General features: G+C 58.6%; 1 protein-coding gene across 1 annotated transcript in view; it reads right to left on the bottom strand.

Moving 5' to 3' along the window:
• Nucleotides 1-26,278, bottom strand: part of ZNF236 (zinc finger protein 236) — a gene marked incomplete at both ends in the record, with an annotated part of 55,018 nt that overhangs the window by 16,744 nt on the left and 11,996 nt on the right. The window contains 13 exons of the mRNA XM_084252801.1: nucleotides 772-923; nucleotides 1,345-1,446; nucleotides 2,094-2,347; nucleotides 3,572-3,832; nucleotides 4,288-4,429; nucleotides 8,252-8,455; nucleotides 9,807-10,079; nucleotides 15,662-15,890; nucleotides 16,743-16,946; nucleotides 17,971-18,114; nucleotides 19,768-19,940; nucleotides 22,087-22,211; nucleotides 23,454-23,632. Of these exons, the coding sequence (XP_084108927.1) occupies nucleotides 772-923; nucleotides 1,345-1,446; nucleotides 2,094-2,347; nucleotides 3,572-3,832; nucleotides 4,288-4,429; nucleotides 8,252-8,455; nucleotides 9,807-10,079; nucleotides 15,662-15,890; nucleotides 16,743-16,946; nucleotides 17,971-18,114; nucleotides 19,768-19,940; nucleotides 22,087-22,211; nucleotides 23,454-23,632 (2,442 nt within the window). The remainder of the gene's footprint in view (nucleotides 1-771; nucleotides 924-1,344; nucleotides 1,447-2,093; nucleotides 2,348-3,571; nucleotides 3,833-4,287; nucleotides 4,430-8,251; nucleotides 8,456-9,806; nucleotides 10,080-15,661; nucleotides 15,891-16,742; nucleotides 16,947-17,970; nucleotides 18,115-19,767; nucleotides 19,941-22,086; nucleotides 22,212-23,453; nucleotides 23,633-26,278) is intronic.

The following is a 26,278-nucleotide window of genomic DNA, read 5'->3' as shown; positions in this document are numbered from 1 at the left end:
AGTGACCTTGGGGGAAGGGACAGACCTGGACAGACCAGGTGCTGCAGCACGAGCCTCCCTGAGTCCCAGCACCGAATGGGGTGAGCCCGATCCCACCCCAGTGAGCTGGGGCCGAGCCCTAGGCGGAGGGCTCTGGAGCGTAGGCAAGTGGCTGAGGGCAGGCTCCAGGCCTCGGAGGCAGCACCTGCTGTCAACCAGGTCACATCCTCGACAAGAACAGGCTCCAAGGCTGTCACTGGGGGCAGCCCAACAGCTGGCCAAGCTACCAACAGCGGCCTTTAAGGATAGGGAACAATGGACTGGCCAATCATCTCCATCACAATTAAAAAATTTCCAAAAATGTAAAAAATCAAACCAAAACCAAAACTTAAATGCCTCTAACTTGATTTGGATATAAAATTAAATGTTGTATTCAATATTTATTTTAACATGTAAGCATTCACTGTATTTCCCTCCAACACATTTAAGATTTCACCAATAACAAGCGCAGGTTCGGGGTGAAAGCAGCACAGGGTGCGGCGCTGTGGAGACACTACCCTCTCCTGACCTTCCCGCTTGTCGCCAGGAAGACAAGCTACATCGCGGCAATGAAATCTTTAAGGAAAACTGTTTTCAGGAAAATGAAAGACTTACACACCAAAACTAAAGTTTTTCTTTAAAGTCACTGTGTTCAGCGGTTAGCAGCAGGTCCTGTCCTCTAAGCGAGCAAAGCCTGAGCAGGGGCGGGGCGGGGCGGGGCGGGGCGGGGGCGCAGGGCCCCCCCGCACTCACCACGGGCACGGCGTCCGGGGCAGGCGCCTGCAGTAGGTCCTGCTGGTGGAAGCTGGTGGAGAGGGCCTGGGATTCTAAGGTGCTAGAGTCTTGTAACTGCTGGACAGGGGGAAACTGAGTCTGCTGATTGTACGTGTCTGTCACTGTAAAACCTGAAATAAATTAAAAACAACGGTTTTATAAAGACACTGAAATTAGGCAAAAGCGGCAAACAACGGGCGCTCTCACACCTGTGCTCCCCGTGTCTCCTCGGGCCAGCGGCGGGCCGGCGCTCCCGGCACACGCAATGGCGGCTTGCTGGCAGGCTGAGGCCACCCCCACACACACGTCACCCCGAAGCCTCAAGCTCTTCTGCTCAACTCCCACCCTCCCCCCAACGAGAAAGCACAAGCAGAATGGCTGTGAAATCTGAGCGGGCCGAGAAACAGCACGCGTCTGCATGCTGCTCCACAAGCCACGTGAAAGGTTACTATTTCACGTCCTAAATTTTGGAGGGACCGTAAAGAAACAAAGCTGCTGCGAAATAAAACCCAACGCGGGCCCGAGCGCGCGGACCCCAAGCCACACACTGACCCTGGGGCAGGCCGGCTGGCGCGAAGGGCTGCGCTGCAGGGACCGGCTCCTCGAACTGGTCCATGTGGCCCTGGAGCGGGGGCTGCGGCGCCACAAACCTGTCTGAGGGCGAGAGTGAGAAAGGAGGGTCACAGACTTGAAGAGCTCAGGCCTGCCTGACTCCACTCTGAGGAGCAGGAAGGGGTGCAGGGCTGTAATCTCCGGACTTCCAGGCTATCGCCCGCGGTTCCACCTGCAACAGTCAGTTCCACAGGGGACGCCCAGACACGGCTGCATTCAACAGCTATTTAAACCCTTCCTGGGTGTGTGGGAACCCGCCCGCAGACCAAGTGCCCGCGGGGACGCCCTTGAGCAGAGCAGTGGGCGGGTCAGCAGCTGTCCGCGGCCGCGGGACACACACAGCGGGTGCTGGGCGCAAGTCCCAGCCCACGGGCCTGCGTCCTGCAGGAGTCCCCACCGGGAGGGAGAGGCGAGGCTGGCCTCTAGCGGCCAGCATGGGGAGCTGCAGGCCGCCCGAGACGGGCCCAGCTGCAAGACACTGCTGACCGCCACACGGTCCTGGGCCGGAAGCCAGACGTTCTCAGGACATGAAGGCGGGGACTGCAGGCGCCTACCCCCCGAGGTTGCAGCACGCAGACCTGCACATCCACACGGCACGAGTGTGGAGTCAGGGGAAAGGGGGTGGTGCGGCCGGCGTGGGAAGGGCCCAGAGCCACACGTGCGCTTCCACGCGCAAGCCCAACGCTCACCTTCCTCCGCTTCCAGAGGCTGCCCTGCCAGCTGCTGGCCGAGCCCCGTGTCCTCCGAGCCCACGACGTGCTGCGGCTCCAGGTCCAGCATGGCCGCGGGGTTTGCGGTGACCGTGTCTGCAGACGGTGGCAGCTCGGCACCCTCGATCTCCACCTGCATCTGCGTGGGCACCTGCGCGCTCTGCGGCTCCGCAGCGCCACCATCCAGCAAGGTCGCCTGCTGGTGCTGCTGGAGTTGCTGGGCGAGCTCGTACCTTCAAAACAGAAGCAACAGGCGGCTTATCGGAGCCCGCGGCAGCCACGGCCTTGGAGCAACCCTGAGCAGGCCCCAGCCCACCCCCTCGCTTAGTCACCCCGACGTCGCGACGGCAACACGCAGGCAAACTAGACACTGGCCACAGTGCTGAAGAAGTCCTGTGGCCTCCTCTTTGAGCACTCAGACTGGAGGGGTGAGGCAGCAGGGAGGACGGAGGACAACACGCACCAGAGCTTTTTCGAGCTTGAGAAAGTAAAGCCAAGTTCTTGTTTCACAGTAACAGTCCCCCGACACAAGCGCCGCCGAGACTCAGCTCAGAGGATGGCGGCGCTGACCAGACAGCGTCCTGACCACGTGTTTAGGCCACACAACTAGACAGGGCATGTGGGCCACAGGTCCCACCAACCACCCTCCCCGACTGTAGACAGCAAGGCCAGGGGCCCGACAGGACCCAGCGTGTGCGCCACTGCGGCGACGCGCCTGCGGAGTGAACAGGAGCTGAGCGAAGAATCAGCCCACTCTGAAGGGGGCTCAAGCCACGGCCGCTGCCGGCACCAAGAGACCAGAGGCTGCAGCCCTCTTGGGATACCATGTCCAGCCCTGCAGGGTCCACCTGAGGCTGACCCCAGAGTCCCTGCTGGATCCAGCCTCTCTCCTCCACCCAGGTCTACGCCGGCTGAGAGGAGAGAGCAAGAGCAAAGCCCTGGAGCGTCACCCAGGCCCTGCCAGCCGGAGGGTTTCCCGACCTCACCACAGCGCCCTCTGGGCCGCTCCCAAGGCAAGCACGGACGGTGTCTAGGGCATCCGAGACGGTATCTGGGGCATCCGCATGCTGCCTGGGGCTGGCAGGTTGGCCTGGAGGCGGCAGACTCCAGCACGCAGGGCCCTTGGTGCCACACACCTCCCAAGCAGCCACGGCCTGCGGTGGCCTCAGTGTCACCCAGGGCAAGCAGTGGCCCTCACAGGTGGTCCTGGGCACGGCCGCAGCAGCCCCGCGGCGCCGAGTCCGGGCTCCCCACACCAGTACCAGAGCGCGGCCCCCTGGCCTCCTGGTGGGGACAGGGCAACTGCCAGGCCACTGAAAGGAGCGGCCAGCCCCTCGGCTCCTGGTGGCCCCAGGCAGCGGGGTGCCATGCTGCGAGGGGGCGGGCTCCCGTGGGCCCCCAACTCCTGCAGCACGTGCAGCTACCACTCCACTGAGCAGCGCCTGTGTCCCACCGACCTGTGGGTCTTCATGTGCTTCTTGCAGTTGAGCGAGGTCTTGAAGGTCTTCTGGCAGTAGGGGCACATGTAGGGGCGCAGGTCGTTGTGGATGCCCATGTGGCGCCGCAGGCTGCCGCCCGTGGTGAAGGCTCCGTTGCAGATGAGACACTTGAAGGACTTGAGCCCGGTGTGGGTGCGCAGGTGCGCCTTTAGCACCCCCGCGGAGACGAAGCCCCGGCCGCACTGTGGGCACTTGAAGGGCTTCTCGCCCGTGTGGGACCTGGAGGAGCAAGCGGCTGGCTGAGGTGGCGCCTGGCTGCTGAGGTCACAGCTCCCAGCCATGGCACCGAGGTCGGACCCGCCCTGCGCGTGTGCTGCCCCTCGCCGCCCGTCTCCCGGGATGAGGGCCTCCGCGCCCCGCCGCAGCGAGCCCAGGCTGGCTGGGAGCCGGCGAGGACGCCAGGAAGCCCCAGGGCAGGGCTCTAGAGACAGAGGCCCCACGCGGGCCGGGCCAAGGGCACGGCAGGGGCAGACAGATGGGTCAGTGGGGGTCTCTGCGCTAGGCAGCTGGCCCAAGACACTACAGAATAAAAATGTCAACTGTCAATAAACATTTCGGGTCCAATGTTCCATTTTAAACGCAAAAAGGGCCACGACGCTCATGGGGCCCTCCCAGTCGCCATGTGGCGGGGCCACCCCGCACCCACATTGCCCTGGCGGGGCCGCAGGCCTTACCTGATGTGCTGTTTCAGGTGGCAAGATTTTTTATATGCGCGATGACAGTAAAAACACTTGTACGGTCTATCTGCTTCATTTACAAAATTATTATTAAAATAACTTTGAAAAAACTGGTTTCTCGGAATAGGCTGGATAAGACCTAAAACCAAAAGAAAATCAGGAATAAGTCACCAGCAATGCTACCAAAAAAGGCAGGTGTCCAAAGGTGCCGCTTCACCCAGGGTGCACAGTGATGAGCCGCGGGCGACCCGACGCTGCAGCTAAGCGCTGCTTTGGGTTGGCAGCCATGAAAGAGAACCTTGGGAAATACTTAGAAGTTCGACAGGAAAGACTTTCAACATAAGAAATGCCTGCATCGCCGATGACTACCCTGCAAGCTGGAGCCCGTTTTTAATGAATTTCTACCTTCACTTACAAGCGAGCGTCTGCGGACATGGAACTTACACACATATAACCAAAATTTAGCTTAACGGGACCTAAAGTCCCATCTTTGCTCAGTACGAAGACCACGCGAGGGACCGTGGCAGCTTCTGAAACACCAGTAAAAGTGTTTAAACAATCTTCCCACCACTCAAATGAACTGTACAAATATATAAGAGTAGGAATTAATTTTATGTGCTTTACTGACAAAATGTACATAAAAAAACAAGGAGGAAAACATGGGAAGATGAAATAATTTCAGCGCTTAGTTGAATTCTGTAAGTGCCAGGCCTGTAAAGAATGAGCACTGGGCGGCTCTCAGGAAGCACGGCCCTCAGGGTGGCCTCTGCTGCCCCGGGGACCGGACAACGAGTGAGACGAAGCACGGCCCCTGCACCTCCAGCCACAGGGGAGCACGGTCCCCGGGGCGGCCGCCGCTCGGAAGTCAGCCACCCAATGGGGTGGTGAGCTTCTCCCTTGAGCGCCGCAGTGCAGACACTCAGCTCATCTGCGGGGACCTGAGTGGTTTCAACCCGTCTCAGGTTGCACCCCACTGAGCCCCGTTACCGTGGCCACTAGCAGGAGCACTGGCAGCCCCAGCCCTGACAGCAGAGTCCAGCGCATCTTAGAAACCCCTCCCGCCCCTGCCTCTGCAGAAAGCCCGCAGCCTGGAAGCCCGCAGCCAGCCCCCTGCTGCCGTCCCTCCCACCCCTGCCCCGGGGCTCTGGACCCACGCGCCGCAATACACAACTGTCCATCAGACACAACCTCACGGAGTTTCTTTTCTGCAGCAGACGTCTCTGGTCAAGCTGCTGCCCTGGACTGCCAGCTCCTGTCTGCCCCTCCCCCACCCGGCCCAGGCCCCAGGCGCCCAACCGCTTGACCCCATCCCTTGCCAACCCACACTAGCAAGCTGCACGCCCACTGACCTCTCCTCAAGTCATTCAGAAAACCATGAAAGAAAAACTAAAGACCTTGCACAGTAAATCCCAGAGGGGACCATCGAGTCCGGCGAACTCTGACAAAGGAGGCTGCTGTGCGCAGACCTGAGGGCCGCCCGCCTGGTCTGTAACAGTTTACACAGATGCCAACATCGCGCCGGCCCCTCCTCCGCTCTCCAAGGCGCCGGCCGCGAGCTCCGCCCTCCAGGCAGACACCCCCGCTGCTGCCCATCGCCACAACGTTGCCATAAAGCGCAGCCTGAGTCCGCAGAGGGCGACAGTCTCAGGGAGGCGCCCGCTGTGCAGCAGAGGCCCAGCTGGCTCTGGGTCTTATGCAACAGGGGGGGCGCGGGGGGATAGATCCCCACTTCCAGCCTTTTAGGAAGCAAAAAACAGACTCATTTAAAAAATGCTGTATTTTTCATCTATAATATTTTGCACCCAAAAGTTCTGTTAAAGAGTTAGACTAATTACAAGGTTACAATCTTGGAAGGCAAAAAACCTACAGTAAAAGGAACACAACGAAAAGCCCTTGGGTCCTGGCCGCAGGCAGCCCTTCCTACTAGACATCAGGGCTTTCCACGGTGTGCTGCTGTTGTTGAAGGAAACCACAATTCCTAAAGAAAGGCATGACTAAATTTTAGTTAATACACAGCAACAACAAACTACAAATGTCCTGGATCTTCCTCAAATTCCTTCGATAATAACAGAAGAAAAAGCTTTACCTGCCATGGTTTGGGGAAAATGCATCTCCGTCTTCATAGCGCCATTTAGGTAAAATCTGCTTTTTGACTGTTCACTTAGAAAACTACTTAAGTTTAGAGGAATTGATCCTTTTTTTTGGTTTATTTATACATACAAGAGCTGGGGTACAGGCCAGATGTGCGGGAGAGTGAGAGGACTCCCCAGAGACAGAGCGGGGAGCAGAGCAGGCGGATCTACTGAAATCCACTGCTGAGGGGAGCAGCGGGGACAGGAGAGTCTGCCGCGCCCTGGGGTATCTCCCTGGCCGGCTGGGAATCGAACCGACGCTGCAGAGCCTGCAGACAGCTTCACAGCACTGCGCTCAACTGCCTGCGCCACCGGGAGGCCGGGAATTGTGTCTTGTAAAGTCATGTTATACCTATTCTTTTCTGCTTTCTTTTCATTTTTGAGCTTTTAACCTATGCACTTATTTTCATTCTTTCATGCTTTGTTAAGATAGACTCGTTAGGAGGTTTAGCTTTTCTGATGAACACTCTGGTCCATCTAATTTGTTTATACAATGCTCCCATTTGTGGTATATAATTGCAGTTTTGGGTCTTTTTTTCCCATATAATTAAATATTACATGGCTATTTTCTATTATGTTTTCATCTAACTAATAAAAGCAATCAAAGACTGTTCTGAGAATTTGAAATTTTCCTATACCTACAATGTGATCAACTTCCCTTTATGGACATTTGAAAGGGTGTGTGTGTTTTAAAGTGAAAGAATCTGTGAGACTGTTAGTTAGCAAATCAGTGTTTTCATATATGCATGCTTCAATCCTCTTGTTTCACTGTGTGGTTCACAGTAAGACCTGCCTGACAACACCTCACTACACAGGTGACTCTTCCCTTCTTCTTATTGCTTTGGTTCATGTACTTTGATGCTATGCTCCTAGAAACGTAAAGGTTCATAATTACTAGTGGACTATGATTTATATTAACTCAAAATGTCTCCCTTTACAGCACTTAAACTAAATTTACAGTATACTGCATTTTGCTTGACATTTAGACAGACTAGATTTCTTGCGTTTAAGACAATGGTGAAACACAAGCACTACATAAAAATGTAAATTCTAACAGAATGAAGTTTCTTAAATTTTATTTAAGCACTTATAAAAATAAAAATGACTTTCCGGGCCTCCCCTGGTGGCGCAGCGGTTGAGTGCTGGGTTGCGAAGCTGCCCGCGGCCTCTGCGGCACCGGTTCGATCCCCAGCCTCCAGCGAGGGTCCCACATGGTGCGACAGACCAGTCCTGCTGTGCCCGCTGCTCCCCTCAGCAGTGTACTTCGGTCCTTCTGCCTGCTCTGCTCCCCACTCTGGCTCTGGTGGATTCTCTCACCCTCCCGCGCTTCTGACTGTACCCAGTGCTTGTGTAAATAAATCAATCAACCTTTAAAAAAAAAAAATGACTTTCCAGAAAATTCTCAAGCGGTATTTTCTCTCTAGTTAACATAACTGAAATTTGGCTTGATGATAACACGACCCTCAACGTACAAAGAATTTAAAGGCCACCAGTTTCCTCAGCAGCACCTATCAGCACCGTGGGGGGAGGCTGAGCTGAGGGGGACAAAGGGCTGTGAGCCCCAAAGAGAGGCCCGTCGCCTCTGACAGTTCCACGGAGGCAGAAATTTCCCTTCAGTAGGCTTGATATGCTCACACCTTCACTTACACACCGTTTTTCTGTCTGACAGAGCTTTAGGGTTTTAGTTTTGACTACAGAACTAACTGGCCCGCAAGAAAGTAAAAGACGCTTTACCAACGCAGCGCTGAGCCCGCTGAGCCGGGGGGGGGGGGGGGGGGGGGGGCGGAGGCCGAGCAGCCCTCGGTGGCGCCGCAGGGAAGACGTCTTACCTACGTCGGTGATGAGAATCGGCTCCTGCAAGGGGATGTCGGGGACCGGGACGCTGGCCTTGCCCGCGCGGACCTTGGCGGGCTTGCGCTGGTGCCGCATCTTCCGCAGCTCCGTGTGTTTGAAGTGGGAAGCGATGTGAGTCTTCCTGTGGCCTGAGGTTCGGAACTTTTTGTCACAGTGGGGACAAGCGAAGGGTCTGACTCCTAATAAAAATGAAAGAAAATGCAGAATTATTTCCAGAAAAGACACCTTCCTATCAAAGCTGGCATACAATGCTGCCATTTCAATATTTATTTGAATAGCCAAATACCTGCCCTCTCACGCTTCTCACCTCACAGATGCTATCAATCAGCTATCCCCTTGTGTGCACACAGAGTGTGGAAGAGCACGTAATACGGCATTATAAGTTGAAAAGGATGTTTACGATTTTTAGGAGACAGCCTTGAAGTGTAACATAAGGATAACCAAACCACCAGCAGTCCCTAAAAACAGCCCAGTGTGAGGCTTCGAGGGGTGCGCGTGTGCCCCCCCAACCTGTGCCCCCTACTCCCACCTCCGAGGGGCAGAGGTGAGCCTGCGGCCCGCATGGCAGGGTCACCGCCTCTGATGAGGGCAGTGGCACCCTCTGCACGAGGCTCCACCTCCACTTCCCTTCCTGGGGGACGTTTCCTTCACTTGCAATTTTTTATAGGTTAATGAAAACATGGATTCCAAAGAAGGACGTCTAACAAAATGCACTAAATTAAGCCACAGATCAGCTGTGGCCTAGGAACCCCGGGGCTAAGTCACTGCTCATGGGCAGGAGGTTTCCTTTGGAGGTGATAAAAGATATTCCCCACTTTCAGCAGTGGCATGAGCTGCACCACCCTGACCTATGCTGTGATGACGTGGACGCCAGCAGCTGAGAACCGCATCTGGGCCAAGCTGTCATCAACAAGGTGGAGCCTGGCCGGGGCTCCCGGCACTGACCATGAGGCATCCAAAAGGTGCAGGCGGCACAAGGTGGCGCCCGGCCTCAGGCCTCGGCACAAAGGGCCCCCCTCAGGGTAGCTGTGTACCCACCGCCGCCTGCCCAGCCCAGCCCTCCAGCCCTGGGCCTGCAGACTGCAGGGATGGGCCCCCATACAAGGCCCCCACTAGCCAGGACACCTTCTGGCCCCGTCCGCGCGGCACCCGTGCTCCCTCCCAGCCAGTGCCCGTGAGTGACCCTCATGACATGGCTACCCGGCCCGTGAGGTCAGGCACCAGGGCTCCCTTTACCAGGGCAGATCTGCAGCCGCCCTGCAGAAGGCCCTCAATGGATACATGTGAAAAGACAGAAAATCAGTCTGAGTGGCCAGCTGCGGGCCCCAGACCAAGCTGCGGGTATCTGAGGGCCACGAAGGTGGGGATGCGACCCCCGACATCAGGGCCTGAGCAGCCGGACATCCCGGGCACGACGGGGAAGCCAGCCCTTGCGGTGCTGCGTGAAGAGGCCGGCCCGGCAGGGTGTACCTGCGTGCAGGCGTACCTGTGTGCAGGCAGGTGTGCAGGTGTACCTGCGTGCAGGCGTACCTGTGTGCAGGCGGATGTGCACCTTGAGGCTGCCCGCAGTGGAGAAGCTCTTCATGCAGTGCTGGCACTTGAAGGCCTTGATGCCCGTGTGGGTCTTGATGTGGGCAGTCAGGGTGCTCTTCACGGCGAAGGCCCGAAAGCACTGTGGGCACTTGAAGGGCCGCTCGTGGGTGTGGATGCGGATGTGGCGCACTAGGTCGCTGGGCTTGCGGAACTCCTTGCTGCAGTAGGGACACACGTGCCACCGCACCCCGTTCTCCTCTCGGATTGAACCTGGGGCAACACCAAGACAAAGAATAGTCCAGCTTGGCCCGGAGACTTTCCAAGTGCAGACACCGAGGCCCCTGCACAGCTGTCCAGGGTCGGACCAGCCCGCGGCCACACCGATGACCACAGAAACGCATAGCAGCAGCAGACACGCAGCGGCGACGGGGAAGCAGTGGGGGCGGGCGGGCAGCACAGGCCCCAGGAGCCAGGCCGCCCGAGCATGGGGAGGGCCGAAGCGGGCTGGGGCAAGCGAGCCGGCTGCTGCGGGGCCAGTGGATGGTGCATGTGCGGGGAGCCGGCGCAGCCAGCGGTGACGCCCTGCAAGGGGCTGGACGAGCAGTGAGGTCAGAGAAATAGTGCACTGCCAAGGGCAGGGCAGGCCGAGATAAAGACGGTGGCATTTGTGACTCTAAATGTTATCATCAGCTCTGAATCACGGTTAAACCATTCCCATCAGAAGAGGAATAACAAGCAGAATCTATGGGACTATATAACAAGTAAAGTGACTTCTAAAAGTTTTTTTAAACACAGCAGAATCACTTTAAAAAATGTTTACTAGACTTACTTATCTGAAACTAAATTAAGTACGTATAGTAATTGAACAGGTAAAAATTCAAGTAAGGAATCCACTTGGGATCAAAAAAATTTGACCATGTTAATGAAATTTATCAGAAAATTTTAACTATTTAACTATGTCTATATAGACGCAGTTTTGTTAGAGAAAAAGAGTATCTCTTATGCCCTCCTCACTGGTACCTGTAAATACAATGAATTCTCTGGGTCTTCCTGGTGGCACAGGGGTTCAAGTCCCAGGGCTGTCAAGCTAGCGCCAGCCACTGCAGCACGAGTTCGATCCCTAGCCAGGGAACTGACCCACTGGGCACAGCAGACCTCTCCTGTCTCCCCGCTGCTCCCCTCAGCAGTGTGTTTCAGTCAGTCTGCCTGTTCTGCTCCCCACTGTCTCTGGTGGATCCTCTCAACCCCTCTGCACCTCTGGCCTGCACCCCAGCTCTTGTATGCAAAAATAAATAAAATAAATCTTAAAAAAAAAACACACAAAGAATTCTCATTAAAGAGAATCCACAAGGAGAGAAAATGTATTTTCCAGAATATATTTTTCTTTGAAAAATTTATTAACATAAGAAAAGTGAAGCTACATGTAAGAATAAAAAGTTACATATAAGAATAAAAAGAAAATAGTGAGCCAGTGGGGTCAGGTCAGAGAGGAACAGGCAGAAGTGGGGGAGGGGGGAGCAGGAAACAGCTTTGAAAGCAGGGAGGAGACACTGCTTAAAGCTAACGGGTAAAAACTATTCAGAGAAGCGCAATCATTCCCTGAAAGACTTGCAACCACAAGTAAACACAGGAAGGTGTAAAAGGTGAAAGAAGCCGAATACCTATTAGCTAAAAATCAAACCCAAAAATCTGATTCTTTTCCCAGAGGTAAAAAAAACTGAAAACGCATCTTCAGTTACGTAAGCTGAGGCAACGCAAAGCTGCCGCCAACTTCTAGTTACTCCCGGGAGTAGGCCCAGCGGAGGTCACAGGCCGGGTCCAGACGCTGCCCGAGCCGGGGTGCGCAAGCTCGCCCGGCCAGGCAACATCACGACGCGAAACTGGGCCCAGATCTCGGACTCTGCAACAGAGGGGCCAGGAGAACCCTTGCGTCCCCTCACGGCCCGGACGGCTCTTCTCTTCAAACACACTCACATCACCATCACGATGAAAGGCACTGGCTGACAGACTCCAACATCTAAATATTCTAAAAAATATCTAGATGCAGGAGGAAGTGAATAAACCCTAGCTGAATATCACATTTGGCTGCACGGGTAAATATTAAAAGCAACCCTGATTAAAGCCATGGAAAAGTTCATTATCACTGATATTAATTTACAGCTTTAGAGACACGAGCCAATGAAATTAGCTAATAAAAAAAATATGCCATAAACTACAAGGAAAAAGGTAAAATCGCTATTTTCAAATGATATCACTCATACCGCTGAAATAAAACTAAAATTCAGAAAAGAGGTTCACATTTCAATACATGAAATCAACACCCTTCATGTCCACAAATCACCTTGAAGAAAGTCTTAAAACACCAAAATGTGACAGAGAAACAGCCTCCCCAAGGGCAGCACACCCATTCTTGGATACAAAGCCCAAGTCAGACACCGGCTCCTCCCGGTGAAGCCTCTTCTACACAAACACTGGGGCGGGTTCTTCAGAACCAGCGTCTTCGGAGCTTCAGCGGACAATGTCGAAGCAGCGTGTGTATAAAACGTACCCAAGAAATAAGGTGTGACAACTCCATTTCCAAGAAGTGCCAGGCGAGAGGACGGGCCTCCTGCCTGTCGGGGCTGGCCGCCGCGGAGGGCGCGGCCGGGGGGGACAGCCGGCCCGCGTGGTGACAGAGACAGTGACTGTGGCAGGGACGCGGCCGGTTCCCACGGCGGGTGCCCAGGTAGGAACAGAAGAATAAAACTGGGTCCATAAACTCCTGTGGATTTAGTTTATAATTTGAGAGGCTAAGAGCGGCTACTTCCCACAGTGCCAGCGTGAAGGCACGTGCCACACCGCTGCGGACATCACCGGCCAGCACACGCTTGGCCACACCCGCGGGGCGCTCTCTCCGCACTGGCTACGTGACCGCACAACACGTCTCCCTTCAACTCAACTTAGAAAGGCGTAACGCGCGCCCCATGAGCTCACGCGTCGCGGTGGTCCTCAAACTCTCAGGGGGGTGGGGGAGCACAGCTCTCTGGGGGGAGCTGAGCGCGAGCAGGGGGAGCCGGGGTGGATGGAACCCCAAGGCGGCAACAGCGTCCAGCGCACCGCCTGGGGCCGCCAGGGCCCAGTACCGGATCTCGAAAGCAGGCGCAAAGGTCTGCTGCTCTGTCGTCAAGCACAGTGGGGACCTGGACGGGAAACCCAGGAAGGCCGAGATGGGTCCCCGCGCCGGCGTCAGGAGCCAGTGCGCTCCCGAGGGGCCGCGGCGCCCGGCACCGCGGGGAGATCGGTCGAGAAAGCCAACAGAGCTCAATGTTAACACGTGGGGGATCTGGACGAGCCCCGCGCTGCGAATGCTTTGTGTTATTTCTGCAACATTCTGCTAAGCCTCAAATTATTTGAAAACCAATCCTTAAAACGGCCTTCACAGGTCTACACCGTGGCACCCGACACCGCCGGCGGGCACGGCTCCACCTGCGCGCGAACGACAGCCTCGCGGCGCCCCATCTGCCCGTGGCCGTGGCAGCCGCGGCTCTTGCCAGTGAAGAAACGTGACCAGCCTGAGTGTCCCCTCGGCCAGGCGGAGCGCCACGCTGGCATGTCACAGGATCGGGTGTCAAGAGGGAGAAGGAGTCCGGGAGCTCCGCGCGGCCCCACTGCAGGGCAGTGGCTGCATGTCCAGAGCTTCCGCAAGACAGAGCCGGGGCAGCAGCGGCTGGCCGGTGGGCATGGGGTGCGATGAGCAGGGGTGTCCCCGGGACCGTGGGGTGCATTCGAGGTGTGTGGCACCAGCAAGGGTTGCTATTGAAAAGGCAACTTTAAAGCCCACGTGCTCACCGTGCAGTCAGCGTGTAGCCGCCGCTGCACACTGTGTCCTGCTCGCACGTCCTCCCCGCCAACCTCACCAGCTTCTGGCCCAGCGTCCATGCCAGTTGGTGCAGGTGCCCAGGGAGCCTGTACCCCTTGGGGCTGAGGGCAGGCCGCTCAGGAAGGCTCCTGGGTGGAGGTGTGGGCCAGAGGCAGGGCAGGCTGCAGGTGGCCACGGCGGGAAGGGCCGTCTCCGGAGGGCACTCAAGACTGCGTGGGCAAGCCGCCGAGCGGAGACCCAGGGCAGAGCTGGGTGAAATGCGCAGACCAGGCAGGAGAAGCCAGAGCCAGGGGTGAGGTAGCAGAGACGCCTCAGTAGGGCCAGCAGGGTTGTGGCTCCAGAGGCAAGTGAGGCTGCGGGCCCTTCTGGGTGCGGGAAGGCCCCTGAGGACACCAGCTATGCCCTCTGCACTCCTTAGAAGTCAGTTTCCAAAGGAGAAGGGGAGCAGGGGATGACTCAGTTGAGCCCGAGGCCCCGGGGATGGGAGCTGGAAGGCACGGCCAGGGCAGGGCAGAGAGGGCAGGAAGTGCTCATGACTGTGAAGAGCAGGGCGGGCCGCTAGCCTTCCACAGTTGTCCGCGCTGGGGACAAACGCATGGACCGGTCGTGGCAGGTTCTAGCAGATACTGGCGCTCTCCACCGGGGGCCCTGGGAGCAGCAGGACGAGGCAGCGGAGTCAGCAGGGAGCACGTGAGGAGGCTCTGCTGGCAGCACAAAGTGAGATGCTCACGATTTCTTAGTGCCGGCACTGCCAGGGGAAGGCCGTGGGCCCCTCTAGCACAGCATGGCTGCCCCGCTGCGGGGGCAGGTGAGCCCGCAGCCCCAGCACTGCTGAAGCGCACGCCCGCCCCTCTCCTCTGGACCGCTGCTGCCATGCTGGCCTCGCCCCCAGGAGGTGGCCCGCTGGGGAGGGCACCTGCCAAGGACCGGCAATAGGACCGCAGCGGGTGGCCAGGGTGATGCCCAGGGAGGCTCCTGGGGGCCTGGCATCCACCCGTCTGTTGGGGACATGAGTGGGTATTCAGAAGGGCAGGCCAGCCATGGCCTGCAGGCTGCCCCAGCCACAAACACCTTCTTGCCTCTGGGAGCCAAACCACCCAGGAGATAAGGTGCTTGGACTCCGCAGCACGGAGAGGGGCCCCGGGGCGGGAGAGGAGACGGGGCGCACAGTGCCGGTCCTGAGGAGCAAGCGCCCGGCTGCAGGCTGGCCAGGGGAACGCGGAGCCCAGACAGAGATGCTGTGCGTGCACGCCAGGACACTCTTGGTTCCCGAGACTCGGGGAGGCCAGATAGCTCCTCCCTGGGAATATGTCTGTAGAGACACTTTTGCCCAAAATGCAGGAATCTATTGCATTCAGGAAAGACTGAGTAATGTCTGCACAGGCCAAGAGCCCGCGGGGTACGTGAGGAGTCTGGCTGGGCTGGGGTGTCCCCCCATCCCCTGCCCCGCTGCGGAGGCCGCCTGGGAGTGGAGGAGAGGAGGTGCCTGTCCCTGCCTGCCAGAGAAGCTGCCCTGGGCTGGCCCAGAGCGCTGAAGCCTGCGAGTGCGAGGGGCGGCGCGGAGGCGTTTCCTGCTCAGACGCCGCGAGGGCCAGGGGCAGCTCATGGGCCCCAGCAGAGCGGGCGGCGGGTGCGTGGGGAGGCGCAGGCAGCCGGGTACGGGCAGGGTCGAGGCGAGGAGGCCCCGGCAGCAGGTGCGGCTGGAGGATGCGGGGCGGGTGGGCCTGACAGAGACCGCGGGCCCCGCCGGAAGGCCGAGGGACAGGCTCCCCGGGGACAGGCAGCCGAGCAGACAGCGAGCGCGACAGCCGGTGCTTGTTTTCAATTTTAAATATCAAACAATTTTAAATATCAAACAAATATCAAATATCAGGCAGACACCGTCAAAGGCTTCCACAAACACACCACCCCACCCTCGGAAGAGAGAGGGGCGCACGGCACTCAGAGACAAGCACACGCCCGCAGCGCTCCAGTTCGAACGAGGTCAAATTACCAGGGAGAAATGGAGATTTCTTCTTTAAAATTTTCTTCTCTTTCTTGTCCAGCTTCCCGGGGCTTTCCTGTTCTTTCTCTTGCTCTGCCTCCGCAGCGTCGGGGGGCTCACCGGGAGCGGGGGCCCCGTCGCCGGGCTGCACCTGCGGGGCGGTGGCCTTGGCATGGCTGGAGTCACTCGGGGGCGCTGCAACTGGAATTGAAGACAGCCCACTGTTTTCTAAGGCTTGCTGAGACAGAACAAAACTAAGAGGTTAGGAGACACGACGCCCAGCTGTGCCTACCAAAATCTACCCCACAGGTGTAAAAGCGTCACCTACAGGACGCTCCCCCACTGGCCAGACACCAGACCCTGCCCGGACAAGTCACCTTGATAAGCAAGACTTCTTTTTCTCTTTTTTGAGACTAAAACGCCCCTTTTGATACCTGAACCCCTTACCTCCACCCTAATTAACAGCATGGCAATCACACATCTAAATTATCAGGAAATTAAGTGAATCTGACTTTCAGAAACTTTACTTCACCCAACTCTGCTTGTCTCTAAACAAACAAGAGTCACTGTGTCGGGCAACGCCGGGTTCACCCTGCAACAGGAGCTTTCGTGACAACCTGGGCGTTTTTACCCGGCGGCCCAGGGGCCACCACAGATGATCCAGACGGGCGGAGGAGGTGAGGGTCGTCTCTAGGCACGCAGCCTGCCTGCCCTCCCTGCCCCCACCACGTGCACTGCCCGCTGAGAACAAGCGAGAAGCGAGGCAGCAGGGACAGTCTCTGAGTCACAACCCCAAGGCCAAGGTCGTCTTGCTGGCCCTCAGGCCTGGTGAACAGGACAGTTACCAGAAGGTGCTGCCGGAAGAGCCTGTTCTTTTAAGTACATCCACTTACGGGTAACAATGACGGTTTCAACTTATTTTTAATTGGTAGATTAAAAACACATTTAGATTCCTGCACTAAGTTTATTATGTTTCACGACGGTCTTTTCAGCGCAGCTGCAACTTCACCCTGACAAGCCCCGCACGGCTACTATTTAGCATGACCCCAGGCCAGAGGGAGCAAAATGCCCACGCCCGTGGTGAGCTCACCTGCAGGATGTCCGGGCTGACGCCCACAGTGATGCTCAGGTGCTGCCCTGGCGGCACGGGGGGGCTGGGCTCCACCGGGCCCGGCTCTGACAGCTCCAGGAGCTGCTGGATGACGTCGGTCACCACCTGCGAGTTCTGCTGGCTGGACGCGGACGTGACCTGCACTTCCGTCTGCTGGAGGGGCAAGGTCTGGAAGAGCGTGGCCTGCAACGCAGCGACATCCCCATAAAAATATAAACAATCACATTCATCTGCACGTCCGTTGTTTTAACAAAGAAACAGGCACATCTTCCTTTTGAGCATTAACATCTAACAATCTGCCAAACCTAAATTTTAAATAAAATCCCTCACAGACTTTAGTGACAGGCACAGCACTGGCTCTTAGAACTCATGGCATCTGTCTACATGCCTTCAGGGCTTACGCGGCAAGAGACAGTGGATTCAGGGTGGCCAGAGACACGAACGTCACCTCCTGTTGGCCAGGAAAGCCGGGGGAAAGCAGTCACAAAATAAAGAAAAGGAGAAAGAAACCACTGTGGTCAAAAAGTTAAGCAAACTTCTAAAAGAGGAGAGTGGAGGATCCCGTGGCCTCTCGGGCCTCTGGGAGGAGGGGAGGCCGGTGGCGGAGCAGAGGCCTGAGCTCGCCCAGCCCGGGAGCGCACGGCAGCAGGAGCCCACGGCGGCCGGGCGGCCTCCTCACCGCCACCGGGTGTCCCGGTCTCGACCAGCTCAGGCCGGTTTCTGCAATCACGCTCCCGGGCAGAACACAGAACCCACCGGAAAGAATAAAAATACGTATGATTTGAATCACACAAATCCCAAAAAGCGGACTGTAAAACGTAACTGCTGCCCCCAAATCCGAAGGTGGGGGTTATCACTGTGGCATCAGAGGTGGAGGCATGTTCCTAGAGAAGGCTGACTCTTGAATTATTCCCTGAAGCTAAAGAAATTCCAGTAACAGTCTTCAGTAATGCTGACTTGTGAACAACAATTCCATAAATGAATGGCTACATCTTTGTCATCTGCTGGTTCGGATGACAGCCCGTAAGTCCGGGTCACTGGATACTATTCCAAAGGGTACGAGGATTTTCCTTCACTAATTTAAGGAAAAAAAGTACATTCCCTCCCTTCCATTTGGAAACCCCCATAGTACCTCCATGGTGCTAAATAATACTTGGCTCTAAGCCCACAGTCACGGTGGGTGTGCTGGGGACGAGCCGGCGCTCACCGTCAGCACGTGCGCGGTCTCCGCGGGGCCCGTTGGGTTCTGGGGGCCCCCCATGTGCATCTTGCTGATGTGGGTGTTCAAGCTGCCCAAACTTTTAAATACACAGCTACATTCTGTGCAATTGTAGGTAGGTCCATTCTTGACCTTAAAGCATAAAAAAAAAAAAGAAAAACGTGATGTTTTACAATTATCAGATAAAAATATTCAAATCATGGCAAACTAGAATTTGCCATTCTATAAAAAGTGACAGAAATAATCTCTTTAACGTTATTTCTTTCTTCTAAATTAGCTATAGAATCAACAACCCAGCCCTTTAGTCAACATTGTGCGTATGAGGTTACTGAAATTTCAGTCTTTTCTGTAAATTAGAGCTGGTTTGGGAGTAAAAGAGCAGTTCTCAGCTACTCCGACTCAGTGACAACAAAACGACACCTGTCCCGAGTGTCTGCCAGGGCCGAGCGCTCGCAGGGAGACAGACACGCCCAGCCGAGGCTCTGCAGGCCAAGGCACACACAGGGAGGAGGTCGCACGGTGACGGTCTCGCCACCAACGGCCCAGCGGCGGCTCTTCAACCACGACAAAGCTGACAGTGGCCCAGAGTGTGGCAGCGGGGAGGCACAGGGGTGCAGGGAGCCGTCTGCACCTCGAGCCCGGCCAGTCCTTGCTGCAGCCACGGGGCTGGCCTGGGAACTGACAGGCCGCTCTGAGCTTGGGGGTGATGTCTGTTCTACTTCAAGTACCTGGTTCAGAACCCAACTTAGGCTCCAGGGTCACGACAGGATGAACACATACAAACTCATCTCTGGAAGCCGTGCCTGGGCCACCTGTCTGCACCTCCACCCGGGCCAGCTGCCCTCCCTGAGAAACCTGGACATTCAGGGGCACGAGGAGCATCTCATAAGGGCTGTTCTGAGGTCTAGGGGGTTTTGGGGGTGCAAGCAAACTGCAAAGTACTCACTTTTCCAGAAGCAGCCCCACAGAATGACAGCCGGCCAGGCTTAGGCCCCAGGTCAATACCCCCTCCCCCCCAGCACACTCCTGGGTCTTTCTAAGGTCTTTGGGTCTTAGATAATGAAACTTAGTTTTTAAAGGTAACTCATGGAATTCTGAGTCTGTTATATAGGGTTTTTTCATTTCAGGGCAGCTCAAAACCTTACTCCAAGAAAAAAAAATAATAAGATACTTATTTACTTTTAAGAATATGGTAGTTTTCATTCTGCAAAGCAGACTGTGCTGCTTGAACACTTCTTTATATTCTATCAGTCAGCCAAAAAGGAAGACACCACTTCACGTCAATTAATAGAGCAGAGATTAACCTGCTTCACAGACACATACTTTCGGGGACTTTACTAAGGAGTCGGGACCATCAAAACTGTATCGGTTTTGCTGACATAGAGCCTGGAGGAAAACAAACAGGCCGGGAAGCTGCCCAGTGGGCCGTGGTGGGGGGTGAGGGTCTAGGGAGCCGCAGCAGGAAGAGCACGTCTCTCCTTCAGTTTTATTCCTGTCTTTCCAGTTCGTACACTCGACGGTCTCAAGTCCGCCGAAGGGAGGAAGGGCCCTGGCTGTCAGGCTGGGGATGATTTTCAGCCTCTGCGCGTGACCGCTGAGGAGCCAGGAAGCGGGAGCCCGTGGTCCCCCCAGGAGTCAGCCACACAGGCCTGGCGTGCGGAGCCGGGCTGCTCTGCGTGAACGCTTAATCCGCGTCCCACAGGAGGGAAGAGCTTCTCAGCCCCTCAGCCTCCGGGTCTCCAGAGCAAGACCACACCCCTGGCACGCACCCCCCAGCCAGGTTACCTCGGAGTGGACTCTCTGCACGTGTGACTGGAGATTCCCCTTCTGAGAAAAGGCAGCAGGACAAAAGGCACAGGCGTGGGGCTTTTCACCTGTGTGCTTGATCATGTGGGTCTGCAGCGCCCCCTTCTGGTTAAAGGCTTTCCCGCACTCGCTGCACTTGAAAGGCCTTTCCCCTGGAGAGGGAGGCGGAGGGTCAAAACCAGCCCGGCTCCGGGCTAAGAGCAACACTCAACACTCCATCCCTGCCACCCACGACCCCGCCCTCCCTCCAGCCAGAGCACCTCCCAGGCAGGCGGCGCCTGCTCAGCCCTGGACACCACAGCCCTTGTGTCCCTGCAGACTCCCCCGCCCCGCCCCGGCCACACCCACACGCCCCACCCGAGACCCCAAGGGTTCCACCTTCAGAATAACCAGGGTGCCAACCCCGCCCCCAACCACTGGCCAGAGGCACCCTGAAACCGCCTCCTAAGGCGCTGCCCGCTCCCACTCCCGCCCCAGGCTGCTCTCAGCACAACTGACCACGGCCCCACAGGCCCAGCCCCAGCGGCAGCAGGCAGACTGGCTGAGAGCCCTGTCCCAGCGGCCCGCGGGCGCCAGAGCCCGGGCTCCCTCCGCAGGCGGCCCACCCACCCGGCTTCCCACTGACCTGCCCAGACACGCCGCACTCCCCGAGCGGACGCTTCCAGCCCCACTCACTGGCCACATGTCTTCAGGCCTTTGCTCAAAATCAGGTCCTCAGCGGTCCCTTTCTAGTCACTTCTAGTCAACACAAACACCTCTCTCCCTTCACCCTGGGGTGCTCCCAGCCCCTCTGCTCCACTCTTGTCCACGCACCTTCACATTACTCATTATCCACTTTTTCTCATAAGACTTCAAGTCCAAAAAAGCAAGTCTGTCTGTCTAGTGCGCTTGCAAATGGCGCGGCGGGGACAAGGCCAGCCCGACCCCAAGGCACAGGGCGCCCCACCCCCGAGCACTCGCAGCAGGAGCAGCGCCACTGCACAGGACGGCAAAGAAACAGTGTCATCACTTGTACTTGTACGTGACGAACAAGACGTGACCGACGAGGCTTCAACAAATGAGCAGATGCCTGGGGGAGGAGGCCGAGACAGGCGGCGAGCGTGACCCGCGGCCGCATCTAGGGAGCCGGCCCCACTCGGCCCTGCCCCGCCCAGACACCCGGGGTCAGGCCCGCAGGGTGTGGTGACCACCATCCCAGGCGGATGAGGCCTGGCCCTTCCCGGACCGACCGGAGGGAGCAGAGCCCTCGAGCCACCTTCCCAGGGAGCTGAGTGCCCGCTCGCAGCCCCCGCCCTCAACCCGCAGCCCCCCACCCCCGCCCGCCTGGCTGACCCCCCACTGTCCCTGTCGCCCCACACCGCAGCCCGTCCCAGCAGCCATCACACGCGCCCAGCGAGCACTGGCGCGAGGACGGGGCCCGCCGCGGGAAGAGGCGCCCGTGCGGCCGGGGCTCTGCGCATGCGGAGGGCAGGCCCGAGCCCAGGCAGCGCGTCACGGCCACGGCCGGCGGCCCGCGGGCGGCGTAGATGCCGACTCGACTCCCTGACGGTTCCTGCTCCGACCTCACACTTCAACACATGGCGTTTCCTAAACTCATTCTTCACCGACTGAAGCTGCGAGGAAGACAGAGCGTGCCGTCCCGCGAGGGAATGGGCGGCCACAGCTCCACTGACGCTGCTCTCGTCTCCCTGCTCTGAGGAGCAACCATGCCCTGGCCCTCTGGAAACGCCGACGTAACTAACACACAACTGGATCTCCAGGGGCCGACCAGCCCCAGCTCCTGCCGGGGAGGGCCCCGGGACGACGGGAGGCCCACGGCGGTGACGCGGCGGCCCAGGCCCACCCGCGCCCGGAGACGGCGGCGTGCCCCCTCCGCCCCGCGGCCGACAGCTCTGCAGGAGACGTGGAGGGCCCTGGGCCACGAGTGCTGTGCACGGCGCCAAACCCTCACACAGAGCCACGAAGGAGACGGGGCGCGGCTCAGAGAAATGAAGCCTTTCTAACTCTTGCTGTTTAATAGCCCAGCTTGCGCCAACAAGACCGCAGAGACTGTGGAGGCCGGAGCTCTGTGGGCGGAGGCGCCCGGGGGCCACCCCAGCCCCGCAGAGAGCAGACGCTACTTGTGGCCGCAGCCGCCCCATGCACTCCCACTTGTGGGTCACGGCGCCTTCACAACAGCAGCGACAGCCACGTCCCCGCGTGCGGGAACGGCACCACACGGCAGACGGCACCAGAGTGGAGGTGACCTCCGGGGCTTGGCCCAGGGACTCTGCCCAGGCAGCCACCCACCCCGCGCACCTGTGTGGATCCGCACGTGCCGCGTCAGCTGGCTGGGCTTCTGGAACGTCTTTCCGCAGTGCGGGCAGGAGTAGGTGAAGCTGCTCCTGTCGATGTTCCGGTTGTACGACCTCGTGCTCGACACCCTGGAAAGACACGGGACGCTCTGAGCCTCTGCTCCCGCCGCAGCCCCACAGCCCACACCCGTGGGGACGAGAGGTGCGCAATCCGCGCTCGGCGCTAACTTTGAGCTTCCAGCATCAAGTCCATCTCCCCACATCAAATGAAAACTGAAAGAGTTTCTCGAGCTCAGGAAGCTGCAGCATGCTGGACCATTGGCAGGCCTTGCCCTGTGCTCCGGGCAGCCGCACCCTCCCGCCTGCTGGCAACACGGAGCTCCGCAGTGTGGGGTCACCCACCACACTCAAGGAGCAGCTCAGATCTGACCCGCCCCAACAACGCTTGTCCCCCAGGCTGCCCATCTCACAGGGAGGGCGCTCCTGCCTCACGGACCCCTCCCTCTCCCTTGGCCCCAGGCAGCGGGCCACATGCCATCTGGCCTCTCCGGCCAGCACCAGAGCTTCAGAGCAGAGGGGTGGCCTAATGCGCAGCAGTGAGAGAGGCACTCGGGCTGCCCCCCCAGACTCCCAGCTCGCGTGGGGCCGCCACTCCCAGGGTGGTCCTGGTCCTGTCTGCTGCAGACTCCGCACACCGCCCCCACCCCCCCAGGGGGCTCCCGGCCTCCCACCCTTCTCAGAGGCAGAGCTCACTGCTGCTGGCGTGGGGGTGTGCTGGCCCAGCCCGTGGAAAGGAAGCACCAGCACAGGCGGGGGAGCAGGAAGTCGCAAGTCCCAAGTGAACCAGGAGGACAGGCAGCCTCCCAAGGCGTGACGCTGGATGTGTGTCCAGACGTGGGCACAGCTGCCGGGACGCTCACCGGGCTGCTCAGGCTAAACCCGATGCTTGATTCAGGGGGACCGCAGCCGGGGGGCGCGGGGCACTGCCACCAGGTCTCCTGTCTGTAAATCGGGGACCTGAAGGGTCCAGCCAGGTGGCCATGTGCAGCGACTACCTGAGGATTTCGTTTTTTGTGACGATCTCCAGACACGCCATGCAGAGTGTGAACAGGCCGACGCAGCCCAGAGGCGCTGAACTCACCCCCTGAGCCTGCCCAGTGTGTCCCTCACCACCCGGCCAGCAGCGCTATGACACCGGCTGAGAGTCCGCCCATGCAGCCCGAGCCCATTCCCAATCTTCAAACCGCCCTTCCCACTGCAGCAGTCAGCGTCACATGAACACGCATGGCCGCGCCAGGCTCCGCGGCTCATCAGCCACAGCGCAGCAGGCCCCGCCCCAGCTGTGCAGCCCCACACCTGCCAGGGCTGTACCTGATCTTGTAGTGTGTCCTCATGTGCTCCTTCAGCTGCGCCGACGTCTCAAACTCCTTCCTGCAGGCCCTGCAGGCGTGGGCGCGGGAGGCGGCCAGCTCCTGGCGGTGCTCCTCCATGTGGACAGCCAGCTGGCTCTGCAGCGCGAACTCATCCCCACACTCAGGGCAGATGAGGTTCTGCAAGGAGAGGCCCGTAAGCAGGAGCCCCCCACGGCGCTCACGCCCACACCGTGCCCCCCGCACGCCCGCGACTCTGACCTCTCGGACAATCCTCCTGTCCTGACGTGAATATATAAACAGCACTTTACTGGGAGAAAAAAACAACAACACAGGGGCAGGGCGAGAGGAGACACACCCTGGGGCCGGCCCGTCTCCCGTGGCCTGGGGTGGGCCCCTGCGCCCCTTCCCACTCGGCTCACGGCAGCGCCGGCACAGGCCAGGGCAAGCACAGCCCAGACGGCAGGGCGGGCAGGCGCGCGAGTGGAAAGAGCACACGGGGCTTCCGAGGCGGACGACGACCCCAAACAAGAGTGCGAAATAGTTTAACAACTTCATGCACAAATTATAACCCACGCGTGTAAAACACTCTGACTCGCAAGCCGCTCACAGACGTGTGGAGAGCCCATCGGAGGCGGCTGCGCGCTGGCACTGCTTGGCGGCCGGTGCGCGAGGAGCCGGGGGTGAAGGGAATATTCTGAGCAATCCAGTAAAGACGCAACCTGCCCAACTTCAAGTTGGCGTCACTTCGTAATAATTTAAAGAAGGAACGGTCAGACCATTAGTGTTTTGCTGACAACAAGGACGAGTCTTTCGAGGAAACTGGCAAAAAATACCCGACAAAATTTTCTCCATTGAAAGAAAAAGGTCTCTCCACTTGTTTTCACCACAAGATGCCCCCGTCCCACTGACAGCGGCAACAGGTGCTCGACTTGTGAGCAGGAAGCACGTGTGACCCCTCCAGCCCTCCCGTGGCCCCGGCACAGCTCTGGCTAGACCAGCCTCGGTGCACTCACTTTCACCTGGTGATCTCTGAAATGGCCACATTTTTGAGTGAAAACTCGGCCTTATGGACAATTTGCTCCCAGGGTGAAAGCAGGATCCAGCAAGCCCGGGCCCGGCCAGGCGGCCAAGCGCGATCGAGTGTCGGGCTGCAGCCTGCACCCGCTGGCCGAGAGGAGCCCGGGGAAGGCACACCCGGCGGGAGGGCGGCTCCCCGCACAGTCAGAGCGAGCACCACGCTGGGGCCAGAGGCTCGACGCCAGCCTTCACACAGCGGCCACCATGGCAGGACATGCGTGGCACTCAAGCCTCCACCTTGCCGAAGCCAGGGGGCGGCCTCAGAGTGCCTGCCAGCACCTGCCCTGCCCCCAGCCCCGGGGTCTTTCTCTGCGCCCCTCTGACAGTCCCCCTCACTTGTGCCCCCACACCCTTCTCCTGCCCGGGGCCTCAGCCGCCTCGCCCCCTTGCCCACAGGAATGCCTGGAGTCTCGGGGCAGCAAGGCCAAAGCCCACCAGCCATGGGCGCTGCAGAGACACCACCAGCACAGGGAGCTGGGGAGGGGGTGCTGCCTCCTCTCCGACGCCCCAATACCCTGGGGGGAAGGGCCGCGAAACAGCGGTCACGTTCCCAGTCCGTGTCTGGTGGTTTCGACAGCTGTGGAGAGTGGGGGCAACACAGAGCTGAGGCCATCGGCCCTGACAGCGCTCAGTGCCCGAGGACGCTGGAGAATGGAGCACCTGCACGAACGACAGTGCCTGGGCAGCCCCGAGGGCACCTAAGAAAACGCCCTATCGGTATCAAATGCATCAAAGACTTCATGTACGGCAATACGCAGCCACTGCAGAGTGACATTCACTTCTCTGACCGTCCTGTGACTGGTTTCAGCTGAACCCCGGAGGCAACCTGCTTCCCATAGCCAGAGCGTAGGGGGCGCCTCTGCCCGGGTTCACCCATCGCCCTCGACCTCCCCATGGGTCAGGGCACCTCCACCAGGCCTCAGCTCTGCTCCTGCTTTGCAGACAGGCGCAGAGGCCTGACAGTCCCAGACAAAACGCTGAGTACTGAGCCCTCTGACAAACAGCGCTTTCAGCAACTGCCCCTGCTGAGCTCTGCCCTGTGCTGAGAGCCGTGAGGGCCGGTCCCGTCCGGAGAGCCGTCACCAGCGTGCGCTCAGGCTGAATGCTTCCTCTGCGCCGGCTGCTTCGCGCCGGCTGCTTCCCGCCTCCCGCTCCCTGCTGCTCCTTCTTGCCCTCCTGGGTGACTTTTCAGAACTTTTACGAACGGACACCGGCTGATGTGCAGTGTGTGCGCAGGGTGCTCTGGGAGGCTGCGCTGGGCAACGCAACACGTTACGTAAGGAGGCCACACTCCCGGCAGAGAGGGAAGAGCAGGGACCAGACGTGACAGCCCTGACGACTACATTTCCCACGCACACGGGGCAGGCGGTGGTCACGTCCGCCTCAGCCATCAAGTATGACTCAGGGAGATGAGCCGTCATCACTTCGACTACATTAGCCAGGGCTCCCGAGACAGACCAGGAGGGCGTGCGTGTGAAAGATTAACGGGCTCACCGGCGGGGCGGCGGACCGCGCCGACTGTCCCAGCACATGAGCGGCGGCTGCAGTGGGCGCCGAGGGTAAAGGACACGGCGTCAAGGAGGAACTCTGCTTTACTCCAATCCACCAACTGCAACATTAGCCTCATCCCAAACCGCCCAGGAGGCTAGAAGTGTGATGTCGCCGGCCGGTGCTCCTGCCTGGTGACCCCGCCGCCTTCCCCACAGGCTACCACCTGCTTGCACTCCTCACCTGGAGGCGCCCCCA

Source organism: Talpa europaea (assembly GCF_964194135.1).
Source record: "Talpa europaea genome assembly, chromosome: 13".
In the NCBI taxonomy this organism is placed as follows: domain Eukaryota; kingdom Metazoa; phylum Chordata; class Mammalia; order Eulipotyphla; family Talpidae; genus Talpa; species Talpa europaea.
Note: the sequence above shows the minus strand (reverse complement) of the source record. Positions and strands in the feature narration are given on the sequence as shown.